General features: G+C 41.1%; 2 protein-coding genes across 2 annotated transcripts; one reads left to right on the top strand and one right to left on the bottom strand.

The window, feature by feature from the left end:
- Positions 1-6,034: 6,034 nt before the first annotated feature.
- LOC143582282 (uncharacterized) lies at positions 6,035-6,703 on the top strand. The gene is made up of 3 exons (XM_077064889.1): positions 6,035-6,236; positions 6,370-6,414; positions 6,500-6,703. Exons 1-3 carry the CDS (start codon positions 6,089-6,091, stop codon positions 6,610-6,612), a joined length of 306 nt encoding a protein of 101 aa, XP_076921004.1. The 5' UTR covers positions 6,035-6,088; the 3' UTR covers positions 6,613-6,703.
- Positions 6,704-8,349: 1,646 nt separating this feature from the next.
- LOC143582281 (uncharacterized) lies at positions 8,350-13,567 on the bottom strand. The gene is made up of 7 exons (XM_077064888.1): positions 13,445-13,567; positions 12,983-13,119; positions 12,654-12,780; positions 12,472-12,549; positions 11,957-12,061; positions 10,452-11,873; positions 8,350-8,989 (listed from the first exon to the last, which is right to left on the bottom strand). The coding sequence occupies exons 1-7, from the start codon at positions 13,565-13,567 to the stop codon at positions 8,585-8,587; spliced, it is 2,397 nt and encodes a 798-aa protein (XP_076921003.1). The 3' UTR covers positions 8,350-8,584.
- Positions 13,568-14,147: the final 580 nt, after the last annotated feature.

Below are 14,147 nucleotides of genomic sequence, written 5' to 3'. Positions count from 1 at the left end.
GGGAGGCTGACGGTCCTGCTCGGATGGGTACTCGCGCTCTAGACGAGAACGAGTTGCCCATCCTAGAACAAACTGCGGATCGGTTCGTGGAGGTCTACCCGCTAGGCCACGAGATCCTGAGCGCCAGGCGGCCAGGTAAGGCGCTATTCAACCCTCGACCCCTCAATGTTGAAACCTCTGCTGGAATTCCTCTAATCGTATGTTCTGATGAGGAATCCGCAGATGGTCCTCCGTTGGTGCGGAAGAAGAAGGCTGCCGGCGGGAAGGGAAAGGAGAAGGTGGCCTCCACTGCCGATCCGGCGCCTCGGTCTGATTCGGAGACCGAGAGCGAAGAGGTGGCGGGGAATCCCGGTGGTGATAAGACCACCGCTCCGGAGGCTGCGACTGTCACCTCCGGAGAGCCCAAGAAGACGACGGTAACCGGCGCAAAGAGGCCGGCTCCATCGGGTTCGTCCCCGCCTCTCCGTACCTTTAGGCTCAAGAAAACCCGTAAGTACAAACTTCCTTTATCTTTTAACTTCATAGTTTAATATCGTTTAACACTTATCTTCTTTACGCAGGCGTGGATGTTGACGCATTCCAGGGTGGAGCGCAGAGGAGTACCTTTCCGCCAATGACGGTAGGCTTGGTCAGCCTACCTGAGGCGACGACCCAGGCGCCTGCGCCTGCTTCCGCTGGCTCAGTTGCTCACTCCTTTGAGCCGACTGTCCCAGCTGAGATGACGTCACAGCCGGCTGTGAGTGCGATTTTTACTGTATCTTTCACCGAGCCGACGGTTACTTTTGCTGCGGATTCCGCGGCGGCGACCGCGGCGGCTGCTACCATGCCCCCGTCATCGGCAACGACGGCCGATCCATCAGGTACGCATGGGGCTTCTCGCCAATCTCTGCCACCTTCCCATCTGCCTGACCTCTTGGATGGATTTCCCTTGGGTTCAGGTGATGGGTTCGGCGGCTATCGGCCTGTTATTGACCCTACAGGTGCGTAGGGTTCTTTTGGCCCTTTTCATATTTTTTTTTTTATATATATCATCTTTTCCTAACTGCTTTATGTTTTTTGCAGTGTCGGATTCCAATGAAGTGTATGTTCCACGATGGAACATTCGCCGAGGAACAACCCTTCGCACCCCTGTGGAGTGCGTGGAGTGGGCTCGTCACGCTGCTCCCAGTGGTGCGTTGGGGGAAGCCATGGCTAGCTACCAGGAGGGTAGGCTAAGCAATGAGCTTCGGGTTCTCCTGGCCCGGATGCAGCCGCGCGTCGAGCTGCTTTGTCGTGAAAACGACAAGTTAAAAGCAGCTCGCGTTAAAGAAGTAGCTCAGGCGAGGGCTGTCCGGGAGGAGAACCAAAGACTTGCCGCAGTGGCTGCGGAGAAGGAGAAGGCCTTCAAGGCCCTCGAGGTTGAAGTTCAGGCCCGGCTCGAGGCCCGTTCCAAGGTTGCCCAAGCTGTTAATGAACTGCTTCGGCTGGCTAAGGAAACTGCAAGGAACGCAACCGAGAGGGCCACCAAGGCTGAAGCTGTTGCTGAGCCTCTACGCGTGGAGAATGAAGAGCTTAAAGCCAAATTAGAGGCTCTCCAGCAGGCTCATGATGCCTTGGCGATGGAAGACGCCAAAAAGCTCCAGGAGATCTTGGACCAGAGGGGGGTGCTTGACCATACTGAGCGGAAGCTAAAGGGCGTCGAAGAGGCTGCTGCTAAAGAAGTGTTGCTTGCCAACCTCAACAAGAGTGAAGCCGAACGCGCCCGTAACGAAGCTCAAGCTGCCCTCCAAGAAGCTCTGGTTGCCAAGGAATGGCTTATTCGAGAAGCGTTGTCTCAGGTAAGCTTTTCATGTCTTTACGCTTTTCTTTGTAAATAGAAAAGGTTTTTGACACTTGTATATTTTCTTTTGTAGGTTGTGCATCGAGTCTTCACTGAGACGTCTTATGACGATGCTATGAGCGCAGATCTCAACGCTTCTCACGAGGATGGGGAAAAGGCCGGCTTCCTGCTTGGTCTAGGGTTCGTTGAGAAAGGCATCCCGCCTTCCAACTTCCCTTTATTCGATGTAGATACTGAAGCTGTATACGACCAAGCAGTGAATCAGTATGCCGCCTTCCCGCATCCGGTGGTGGAGAAGGTAAACGAAGTTGCTGCTGCTGATGATGGGCTAGCTATCCTTAAAGCTTTCCTTGAACTGCCACGCTCTACTGATGGTGCTGGTCCAAGTGGAAGTGGCCCTGAAGCCTGATCCTGAAGATCCCTTCCCACTGCTAGGATAAATTTAGCTTGTATAGATTTGTTTTCTTGTAGGCGGGTAGTTACCCGGCCATTCTTGTAATGAATCATTGTGAAATATAAATCTTTGTGCGGGTAAGACCGCTATTTTCTCTGGATTCCTTGCTTTATAAACGTTATATGACTTGCATACTTTAGTTTAAACTAGCAATTTTCCAAGTGTTTAGAATAAGTTAACCTTTGAACGTGGTAGATAATAGGTTGAAGTTTTGCTTCCTCTTTCGTGATTGTGCGGGTAGGACCGTCACTTGCACTTAGTAGGATGGCTAAACTTACCATCTGACCTGCGTGTAGGTTTTCCTCATCTTTTTTGAAATTTCTAAGTGTTTAGGATAAGTTAACCTTTGAACGTGGTAGATGATAGGTTGAAGTTTTGCTTCCTCTTTCGTGATTGTGCGGGTAGGACCGTCACTTGCACTTAGTAGGATGGCTAAACTTTACCTATATCTAACCTGCGTGTAGGTTTTCCTCATCCTTTTTTTAGAAATTTTCTTGAATAAGTTAACCGTTCGACGCGCGGCTGTCAATAGGTTAGTGTTCAGTTTCCTCTATCATGATTCATGCGGATAGACCGGCACTTTCATTTAGTGGGATGACTGAACTTTTCCCCTTCAACTGACCTGCGTGAAGGTTTGCCGTTTTTTGGGTTTATGCGGGTTTTGCCGCCTTCCCCAACCAACGACCTTTCACGTAATTATGCGGTGAAAACTGGCATATTAGTGTTTAATAAATTAACCGTTCGACGCGCGGTTGTTAATAGGTTAGTGTTCAGTTTCCTCTATCATGATTCATGCGGATAGACCGGCACTTTCATTTAGTGGGATGACTGAACTTTTCCCCTTCAACTGACCTGCGTGAAGGTTTGCCGTTTTTTGGGTTTATGCGGGTTTTGCCGCTTTCCCCATGCAACGACTTTCACACTTATGTATGCGGTGAAGACCGTCATCAGTGTTGATAGTTCATAAAGTATAAATGTAAAATCATCAGCGTCGATGTTCTAAGGAGAATCATTTCCATTAGAAGTGGCTCTTGGCCTTTTCTTTACAAATTTGGAATTGATTTACATGCAAACTATGTAAATGAGCTCCCTTCCATGTTGTTGGGATGGGAGTGCCATCGAGCCGATACGCACCTGGTTCGGGATCTCGTTCTTTACGCAGCATGTAGTCTCTTCATTGAAGCTGGAATTTTTATTCGTGTTTTCCCCAGCTGGGGTTCTACACGCATCAGCCTGCTCAGCGTTCATTGCGCCACGAGGTGCGCGAGCGTCCCATCTCTGACAAATGCTTCGACCATGTCCTTTACGTCTATGCATTCTTCGGTGTTGTGGCCTTTTGTCCTGTGAAAGTCACAGTATTTGCTCCGATCAGCATTGTGACGATGTCGGATTATTTGAGGCTTTGGCCATGGGAGCTCCTCGGTGGCGAATATCTCGGTGACGCTTTTGGTGAGCGGCGTCCATCTGGAGTTCTTGTTTGACTGTACGTTATCCCTTCCGCCTAACCGATGTTGCAAGCCGGATGAGGTGTCAAAGTTTACCCTTGACTGCCAAATGCCTAGCTTTCGCTTTTTGTTTAATCGGGCGGTAAGGACGTTGTCTTCCCTTGTTTTCTGGGTGTAGAGGTTTGTGCTCTGTGGGAGATCTCTACCCAGTTGCTTCTCAGTTTCCGCAAAGCGTTTAGCTGCTGTCATGATGGCATCCCATGTGGATGGCATGCCATCTTTACCCGTTAAGGTGCGGATGAGCTCTGGGTCGTTCGCGCCCTGAATAAAAGCAGCGCGAACAAGATCTTCGCTAATGTTACCCAGACTTAGCTTCTTCGAGTTGAAGCGAGTGATGAAGTCTAGCAAAGATTCATCTTCCTCTCGAATGCATTTGAGGATTGTCCATTGCTCCTCGGTATACTTTCTTTGCTGGCTAAAGTGCTGGCTAAACTTCTGTTGGAAGTCTGCCCAGTCGTAGATGTGGTTGACCGGTAGACGATCGAACCACGCTCTAGCAGCCCCAACAAGCGTCATTTGGAACATGTAACACCACGTAGGTTCCGTCCAACTACTGACGGTTGCCCCCGCTATGAATCTGTTCAAATGATCATCTGGGTCAGATATACCATCATATGTGCCTATGCTGGACATTTGTTTGGCGCTTTTTGGGGCGATTGCTTCCGCAATGTCCTTTGCAAATTTGGACGTTCCCGCATTTGCAACGTTTGGTCTGAATGTTTTGGAGAAGTCACGTGGACTTCCACCTGTGTTTTTTGGTTTGAAGGCTTGTCCAAAATGCCTTGTCGGTTGGGAGTCCGTTTCCCTACGCTTCCCTTTTGCCCTATGGCGAGGGTTCGCGTCGGAGTCGGATTCCTCCGAGTCATCGTCTAGGTATTCTTCGAATTCATCAGCCTGTTGGACGGAACGCAAGCGTTCGTCCAACTCAGCTTGGAATTCCTTCTGTCGTGCCTCCGCTCATGCCTTAACTTCATCGAGTGTTTGGCGGGGGAGCCTTCGTTTCTCTAACTGGGTATCGGTGAATCCCAGTGAGCGATTATTTACTGCACTTGCCCCAGCTTGGGTAACTGGGGTAGTGTTCGTAAAATTTACTTCACTTGCCCCGGCTTGGGTAACCGGGGTAGTGTTTGTAAAGACTGTGTAGCCGGTATTCCCCCCAGTAGCTGGGGTTGTGGTTACCGGAGTTTCTTTAACCATCTTTCCAGAAGTTTGAAAAAAACTGGAGAAAAATGAAGTTCTAGCTTTATGCACGGATGGCGCCAATGAAGAAACACTAACCGGACCCACGACAGATTACGAGTAACCTGGGGGTTAGATAGATGTTTCCCACGAGGGGTTAGACCCAGAGAAGATGGTTCTTCTGATAACCTGCAAAACAGACACCGTGAGCTTGTCACTGAGAAGGGGGGGTTCCTCCTTGTGACCACCCTCCGGCGTGAGAATCAGACTAGATTGCTCTTTAAATATAAATGTATATTAAGAGATTGCTAGAGCAGATATCAGGTATAATATGATGATAATATGGTAAGATATGATAAGATGAGATGGTCATACCATTTGTGGTATTTATAGCCGAAGGTAGGTTTCCAAGGAGGTGTGGCCTGCTGAATAGTATTCCTGTTCTACCAACTGTGGCCTACGCACGTGCCCTGCTGGTAGTTGGTGGGTAGGCAGCGGCTGATAGTGACCAGGCCTGCTGTGTACTATTCCTTTTCCACCAACTGCCGGCTATGCACGTGGTATGACAGGAGTTGGTGAGTAGGCAGCGGCTAATAGTGACATACAGTACAGGAGCATGCTGCTCGCCATACTGTTGTCAATAAGCTGTCGTATCTTTAGTCAGATCTTTTGCCCATACCTCGTCAGGTACAGTACAGAAGATCTTCCCGTATCGTACGGACTGGCTTATTTGGGCGGGAGTATTCCCCCTCCCGCCCTTGTGCGGGATTGTTCCCGGCTTTGCTCATTCCTTCAGGTGACACTGAGTGATTGAGAGCTAAGTGCCTTGTGCGTGTAGCCTTGCTGCGCGGGTGGCCTTCCCTGATGGCTTGTATCCGAGGCTGCGGGAACAGGCGGAGTCCTTCACCATCGGGAGGCATTTCCTGCGGGAACAACTTGCGTACTGCGCGTAAAGACGTCACGTCTCTGAGCATGGTTGGTCCTGCGGATCCAGTTGGTTTCTGCGCAGACGTCCCTATTCAAGGTGAGTCTTGCGGGTCCAACTGGGCTCTGCTGGGACCTACCTCTTCAGATTCCTTAGTCACAATCCTTATAAGTACTGAAAGTTCTATAACAGATTTTGGAAACGCCATGAAACAAGGTTTCGAATTAAAATGGTCAACAAGTGTCGAATGTGGATCTTGTGAGGCAAGTGGTGGATTATGTGTGTATGCTGACAAACAAACGTTTTCTTGTTCGTGTGGCAAAGGGCGACGTTATGCAAATTGCCGTGAGAAAGGTGATGTGATGTATTGTTTTCAAAAGTTCATTTATTGGTTTCGAATCTAATGTGGCTTCTAGTTTGAGAAAATGTTAAGTATATGATTGTTTTGAATAAAAAAGAGTTTTAAGATTTAATTTTCTTGTTGCAGGTTTGGTGTCAAGTAATTATTTCAAGTTGGGTCTTCTATCCATTGGTAAGCAGATAGCGTAGATATTTTCAATAATAGAAAACTTGAAATTAAAAGTTTACCTAATTTTGGTTTATTTATTTGGTTGTAGGTTTGTTGATTTGTTGTGTGATAATAGCCATAACAATTCTGTATATTGTCAAGAAAAGAAAAGATGGCATTCACAAACGAGGTTTCAATCGGCTACCCACTAGTGGAAAATAAATTCGTGACAAAAGCCGAGAAACTATGCATAAAAGTATGCGCATAAGGTGATTTTAAGATTTTGTTCATGTGTGTATCATGCAAGTTATAGTTCTCCTACGAGCCACGATATTGTCAGTAGTTCTTTGTGTGTGATAAACAGATAAACACGGTTGTTAATGTATGAACTCTCTTTTGGTATAAAGAAACACAAGATCAGATATCAGAATAAGTTTCATCACATATCCGTAGTTCTTCAAAAAAAATTCAATTTAAAAAGTTATTATACACTTGGCATTAGACGTGCACAAATTGAGAAACCCGAACCGGTTTTTTCTCACCGGTTAGGAAATGGCACCGGTTCCAGTCAGGAACCGGTTCGGTTCCCGACCCCAACCGATGCCCCGAAATGCCAACTTTTAGGAACCGGGACCGGTAATTACGTAAAAACCGGTTCCACCGGTTTTTTTTGAAATTCAAATAATCTAGCCGTTAGAAACCGGTTCCAACGGCTATATAGCCGTTTTTGACCGTTGGAACCGGTTTTTTACTATAATTAGGTTAATTTTCATTCTCTAAATAGCAAGGTATGGCGTGTACTTGTTAAACCACTTCCAAAACTATAAAACACACTCCAAAACACAATTAAGCTTAAACCGACAACAAATGCAACTAATGACGACGTTGTTATGGTGATCGAAACAACAAGATGCCCCGATGTTTGGGTTCATTACCGTTGGAACCGGTTACAACGGCTCTTTTGTGTCTCAAAAACCGGTTCCAACGGCTAGTTTGACATGTGTTTGACTTTAAAAAAACCGCCGGAACCGGTTTTTTTCGGGTAGAAACCTGACCGGGTACAATTAGGAACCGAGTAGGAACCGATTGGGAAATACAAATAGGGGAACCCGGTATGATTTTCGGGTAGAAAAATACCCAAACCGGGTATTTGGTCCATCGGGTAGGAACTGAAACCGGTTCCGGTTCGGTTCCAGAACCGGTTTTTTTGTGCACGTCTACTTGGCATACCCCGTTCTTTTTTATCAATTTATATGATTGCATATAGAAGAATCATGCTGGATTGCAAAATTCCAACCAATTGAATAATTTACATATTTACGGTTGTAAACGAGCCAAAATTATTCATAAATCGTGTGATAGATCTTCTCAAAGCTTTAGAGTTAAATTCTAAGCTCAAGCTCGAACTATGAGTTAGCTGACATGTCCATCAATTACTAACATAACATTTAAGACTATTAACATGTGTACTAATAACAATGAAATTGGTCACCATACCATTTAAGCATATTTAACCTGCAATTCAACATCATTCATACCAAATTATTACATTCTCCAACTATGATTTTAGATCATCACACTTAATGCAAGGCTATAAAATTAAATCTTATTAACCATAAACCAAATGCGCATCTCAACACAATACCAGATGAGGTTGTCGGATTATCGTCTATACTCTTAAAAACGATTCCACTGTAGATACCTCTTTCTTACATCTTTGTATCTTTGATCTTTGATTGAAGTGTATATATGAACATGAAAATAGTCAGCTTGATAAACAGTCAATGGATCATCAACTGAATCTTCCTACTAACCAGCAAACAGCCAGTAGTTAATTTTTAAAATACACTGAGCCTAAATGAATGAACCATCTGAGTAGAGAGTAATTAATAATTGAGTCGGTCCATACTTAAAAGCATTAGTAAACTCGAACACGAGACGTTTAACTAAACATTTCATTTTCTTAAAAACTAGCACACATATGTTTATTAAGCAGATTATAGCAAGAACTGATATAAAGTATGATGGGTCGAAATGTAAGCACACTTATCATTTACTAAATCTGATTTTAATGTGTAAGCCATCAGAAGGTTTAATATGTTCACAAAACAATAAGCATGTTAGCTGCTAATATATGTTCAGGAAAATTATATAAAATGCCTTGGTTTCTTTACCTCTGTTTGATCTCCACGTGTCATTCACCACTTGCTCCCCATCTCCTCTTTCTAGCTGGTCTTTGTTGCTTATTTGAGCCAGTCTCTTGAACTCGGTCCGCAACTGCAACCTTAAACGAGCTATCGGAATCCTTTCTGGTGATAGCATTAGGCTCATTAAAACGTGCTCTCCTTTTTTCCATCTTTGCCATTGCCTCAAGAATCCGATTATTATCAAGACCTGGTTTTCCATTTTGATTATGGGGCCCGTTTACGTGTGCTCTGGTTTTACCTGTCACGGGTCCCACTTTTACTTTGGTTAGAATCTGACCGTCCTCCATGTCCAAAAGTTCATCAGTTGCTTTTGTTTCTTCAGCTCGGGCCACCTTATTGTTTAGACACATGTCGAGATCCATCCGTTTGGGTTTCTTGTGTTTTTTAGAAGACTGCAGAGTAAGTTCATAAATATGTAATATCTTTTGGATGAAATTAAGTACATATCATATCTCAAGAAATATGTCAAATATCCAGATAGGAAATACTGTATATTATATGACATGATAATCTAATAAGGTCCATTGATAAGTAATGGCTGACACAGCTAGATCTATAGATATAACAAAAGTCGACAATTTTGACTAATTTTGACAATTCTTGCTAATGGGTTCATTAAAATTATGCTATAATCTCCAATTATCAAAGAACTAAGATTAGCAAAACTAGCAAAAGAGAAAACCGTTAACCAGGTCAAAAGTTGCACAAAATGCATTTTCTTACCATAAAACTATTATATAAATTCCGTAACAATATTAGACACACGACCCATGTTTGCAGGAATAAAAACTACATGTTAACTAAGTTGCTACCCGCCCAGTTATCATCTGTAAAGATATAACATGACATCTATGCACGCAAAATATAATAAATAATAATTTTACCTGCAGACCATTCATGAGAGCTGAAAAGTGTCATCATGTAGTAGTTTGAAGTTTAACATCAAAATGTGGAAGATAAAAACCATGAAACAAATAAATTAGCTTACTATTTACCGTATATGCTTACTATGCGTGATGGTGCAGCCATGCAGGTGAAAACAAATCAACTTGGTTACGTTTTGTTGATATAAGGTCAAACAGGTATAAATAAATAAAAACATTTAGCAAATAAGAAACAAGTTTAACATTTGATATTAACCAAAAGTTAAACTTCCCTAATTGCTTTTGTTAAAATGATATTATTTCAATATGTGCACATTAAATACAGGACAAAATTTTAAATAGATAACCGCAAAATTCACTTGTACGTAGTGCTTCACACATATAATGGGAGCAGGGAGTTAGAGAGAGAATAGGCAAGCGGTTACCACTAACCGCCTTATGTATCACAAGTAAAGCAAAATGTACAAGTGTTTATGCGCGGTTCTCACAGTTCTCTTCTACAAATTGGCTTTTGTATTAAGTAGACCCTCTATTTCAATAAATAGGCTTTGTAAAATCCAAAAATAATATAGTTAATATATGCTAGTTTAGAAAATCCAAAAATATTAAAGGACAACAGTGCTAATGGGTCGGTCTAACCCAAGCCAACTCACCCGATCCAACTCACATTGGCCCGTCCACGAAGTATTTCTAGCACTATTGAGTTGATAAATGAACAGGCACAAAACCATGTTATAAATGATGTGCCAGAACAGTAATAGATGTTACAGACTTATTGCTGGTAAGAATATATTAATGATCGGTGGTGTATGATGACCAAAAGGAGTGCAGATCAATATCAATGAAAGCAATATCATGATGAAACAAGTACTGATGAAACAATAAATGAGAATATATATATGGGTGTATGTGTAGATAGACATAATATTAAAATGATACAATGTTTGATTCTTAATTACCCTGATTTTACCTTAACTGCCCCGACAACCAGATGTGAATTCCTGAACCACGGTGGTAGTAGTCGTTCTGAACGACTCTTTCCATAAGTGTTACCATACTTATTACCACTAAAAACTTCACTTTCATGTTTATAATATCTATGCCCAGTTGCATGTTGGCCAGCGGTCAACCCCTTAACATAACCAGACCCATCAACCAACTGTGAATAAACTACATATGGATCATCAATCAACTCTTCAACATGATCAGGATCATGTTCAGAAACAAATCTTTCACGTGTTAAAACCTTTTCAATAGGAAATGAACTTTTGTGAGCATAAAATTTAGCATCTTCGTGCCTAAACATAAATTCATCTTCCCAATGTCTTTCATAACTCCCATGTCTTCTGTACAAACTACTTTTAGGCATCATGTTATCATGCCATCTGTCATTATAATCAGATTCTTCAGAAGACCGCAATGCAAAAGGATGTGCATTCTCTCTTTTCAACAAAGAATTATCCAACTCAAAACTGCAAACCATCCTCTTGTTTCTTCCAGGGCCTCTAATTTCCCATCTAGTGTATTCAATATCATATCTTTTTCTCTCATTATTAGTATAAGATCTAAACTTTTCACCATGTGTATCATCATAATATCCCAAATCAAGAAAATACTCATCAATTTCGCTTTTATTTCTCTTTTGACCCTTTTCATTGTGGACCCAATCCCGTTCCATCATTCTGTTATCTTCAACATATTTTCTTTGTTCATCATAATATTCATCATCTTCTGAATATCTGAAAACGGATCGGTCCATATTGGATCCAAATCTTTCAGCATCCCAATCTTCATAGCTACAAAACCTTTCACCATAGTAATCTGAAGGTACTTTTGATTTTGAATACGATATGTTTTCCTCATAAGAATCAAAAGATTTCCTTTTATCTAATCTTCTTGAGATGATGTAATCATGTTCATGGAGTGTTTTCAGGTGAAAATCTTTGTGGGTCCTATTTTTATATACATGATTATTGCTTCTTTCATGATACATATGGTCACCATGTTTTCTATTATTATCAACCAACCGTCTTACATGATATCTATGCTCATTACAACCTCTTTTGTCATCTGATTTGTTTGAGTCCTCTGAATGGTGGTAGTCAGGCTTCATTGACCGAGTCAACTCAGTAAGACATCTGACACGAGTATTGGCTTTTCGCCTATCAATATATGAATCAATTTTAAATGACTTTGAATGATTTCCAGGGCTCTTTTTTTCCTCAACTGATTCTTCAACCAAATTGGATTCTTTTGTGTCATTTGAAGTTCTGAGTGTTTCGTCGGTTGCACTACTAAAAGAAAGATGATCAGTGACATCATCATCACCACTATCATCTCCATGATTGGATGCTTCAGGTATGGAAGGGTCTTCTGGATCCAGAATGGTGATCTGTTACAATTAAGTTATTAGCAGTGAAACAAGAGATTTAAGTAGTTCAAAACTTAAGCTAAAGTAAAGGTCAAAAACAATACTTGTATGGCATCTGAATCACGGTCTGGCTGGATCTTTATATCCATGGATGATTGACGCTCAAAAATGCTGTCTTCTACTTCAATTGCTTGACCTTTACCCTGAAACTAACAAAATGACCACTTAATCTTAAAACTAGCATGTACAGGTGACAAGATAGATGGATCGGGTAACAGGTCATGTGAGCAGATAATATTTAGTACAAGATAAAGATCGGGTTGCATTGACCCACAAACACTGTTTTGGTCCATCTTTGTACAAATAGTATATAATCAGCCTGCTAGTAATAGTATATCAATTGAATCTGTGAATAAATCAATTTGTAAGCAACAAAAACACATTGTGGCCAACTTTTAAACAATATGATTATCTGACTTGATGCATTTTTCAGTTTTCAATTAAGGCGTTTGAGATCAAACACCACCCAAATCGATTGATTCATAAACAAACAGGTCAAAACAGTCACCTCTACTAGCAGTCAATTAAATTTACTTTAAAAAAATTTATTCATGTATACCACGTCCACTTCTGTTGATTGAGCGGCCTCTGAAGGTGGGGTCCCGCTAGACACAGGTCCTCTATGACGATATTCATCCTGTCCATAACATTAAATAGTAGATACTTAAGAAAAACTATCTAACAAGAATCAAATGTCCTTTGTATCATTACAATAATATACACAGAAACAAAGTTAATTACCACTTTTTTGCAATAAAGCTTCCAACTATCTTCATCAAACCCAAAATTGAAAAAGTCTGTTATATCTGTACCAGGATGCCTCCAAGGCTTCTGCTCAAATACATCAATACTTACATCTAGTATGTTCCTGTAAGATAAATATAAATCCACACCATTTGATTACATAACCTACACATTTCAGTAATTCCTATAATGCACAATTGCACCCCTTTTATGGCAACTAATAGCATCCATAATTGATTATTCTATCATCAAATCAACAGTTTCACAAAAATTAATAACACAATGATGCTGCATTGGTAATCTAACTTTGAATGTATAACACTTACCTAGCCCTAGGAAGTGAGAAACTTGGTGCTGATTGAGGTCCCAATGATCTTAACCCTAATTGCTGCCAATAAGGTGCTTGCATGCATCCAGTTCCTTTCAAATAACTTCCATATGTCGCTGATTGAGATCTTAGATACTACATACAAAAATCCATATACAAACATAAGTTTAATATTAGGAGCTCAATCCACATACAATTCATGTTAACAAACAGAACGTGAACAGTTCTGCAGGAAGTTCGTTTACGTTTGTTTATTTATTAAACGAATGAACATGAACAAAAAACTTTGTTCATTTAATTAAATGAATGAACATGAACATGTTGGAAATCAGGCGTTAACCATCTACTTACACTAATGAACTTCCTAAACATACTACGACTCAAAGTCATACTCTCGAGACTTTCAAACTAATAAGACAAGCATGCAAATAAACAGATTTGCTAACAGACAACTCTAAACACATAGTGGATCATCATCAATTTCTTCACGGTGTGAATGTGGAGCAGCGGTGTTGATGGCGGAGGATGCTGCTGCTTCAACGTCCGCGTATAAATCTCCGAAATCGTCATCTTCAGTCTCCATTTGCTACACGGTGTGAATTTAACAACAAGTGAAAAAGTGGTTGGATGATGCTGCATTTTCAAGTTACAAGGATTGGGAGGTAATTAAATGATAATGACGCTGGATGAAGAAGGGGATGTCTTTGGTTTGGTAAAAACCCTAAACCCTAATTACTTACTGGTTTAGAGCAAAATTTTTATATTTTCATGAGAGGGCTTTTGTAAATCTACTGTTATAATAAACAATAAATACATTATTCATCATTGTTCAATTTTAAAAGTCATAAATATCTAATTAAAACAACTAATAAATATTTTAAACATTCCATATTAATAATACATCTATAATTTTTTAGTAGTAAAAAAATAGAAATAAAAGAATGTATATAAAACTTCTGAAACTTATTTTAGTCTGTGTAAATTTGTGTTGTATTTGTATGTTTTTATAGTTTATTAGTGACGGGTCAAAATGTGCCACGATTCGTTTTTACTCTGAGCAATACGAAAATGCTTCATTTCATTTGATTATTTTTTACTATTAATTATATTTAATGAACTTTTTTATATGTATTGATAACTTTTGCTAAAGTGACATAATTTAG

The sequence above is a fragment of the Bidens hawaiensis genome, unplaced genomic scaffold (genome assembly GCF_021521415.1).
Source record: "Bidens hawaiensis isolate Kalapana, Puna unplaced genomic scaffold, B.hawaiensis_p1.1 tig00031515_1, whole genome shotgun sequence".
Taxonomy (NCBI): domain Eukaryota; kingdom Viridiplantae; phylum Streptophyta; class Magnoliopsida; order Asterales; family Asteraceae; genus Bidens; species Bidens hawaiensis.
The sequence above is the reverse complement of the archived record's forward strand: the minus strand, read 5'-3'. Positions and strand labels throughout refer to the sequence as shown.

Bases quoted from the DNA above. Each gene is read 5' to 3' on its own strand.
- LOC143582282 (XM_077064889.1), top strand. From the start codon at position 6,089: ATGAAACAAGGTTTCGAATTAAAATGGTCAACAAGTGTCGAATGTGGA. The intron at 6,237-6,369 runs GTGATGTGATGT...TTCTTGTTGCAG, and splicing joins TGCAAATTGCCGTGAGAAAG to GTTTGGTGTCAAGTAATTAT. The intron at 6,415-6,499 runs GTAAGCAGATAG...ATTTGGTTGTAG, and splicing joins GTTGGGTCTTCTATCCATTG to GTTTGTTGATTTGTTGTGTG.
- LOC143582281 (XM_077064888.1), bottom strand. From the start codon at position 13,567: ATGGAGACTGAAGATGACGATTTCGGAGATTTATACGCGGACGTTGAA. The intron at 12,550-12,653 runs GTAATTAACTTT...TGTTATGGACAG, and splicing joins AGCTTTATTGCAAAAAAGTG to GATGAATATCGTCATAGAGG. The intron at 11,874-11,956 runs GTATTGTTTTTG...TAATTGTAACAG, and splicing joins GTGATTCAGATGCCATACAA to ATCACCATTCTGGATCCAGA.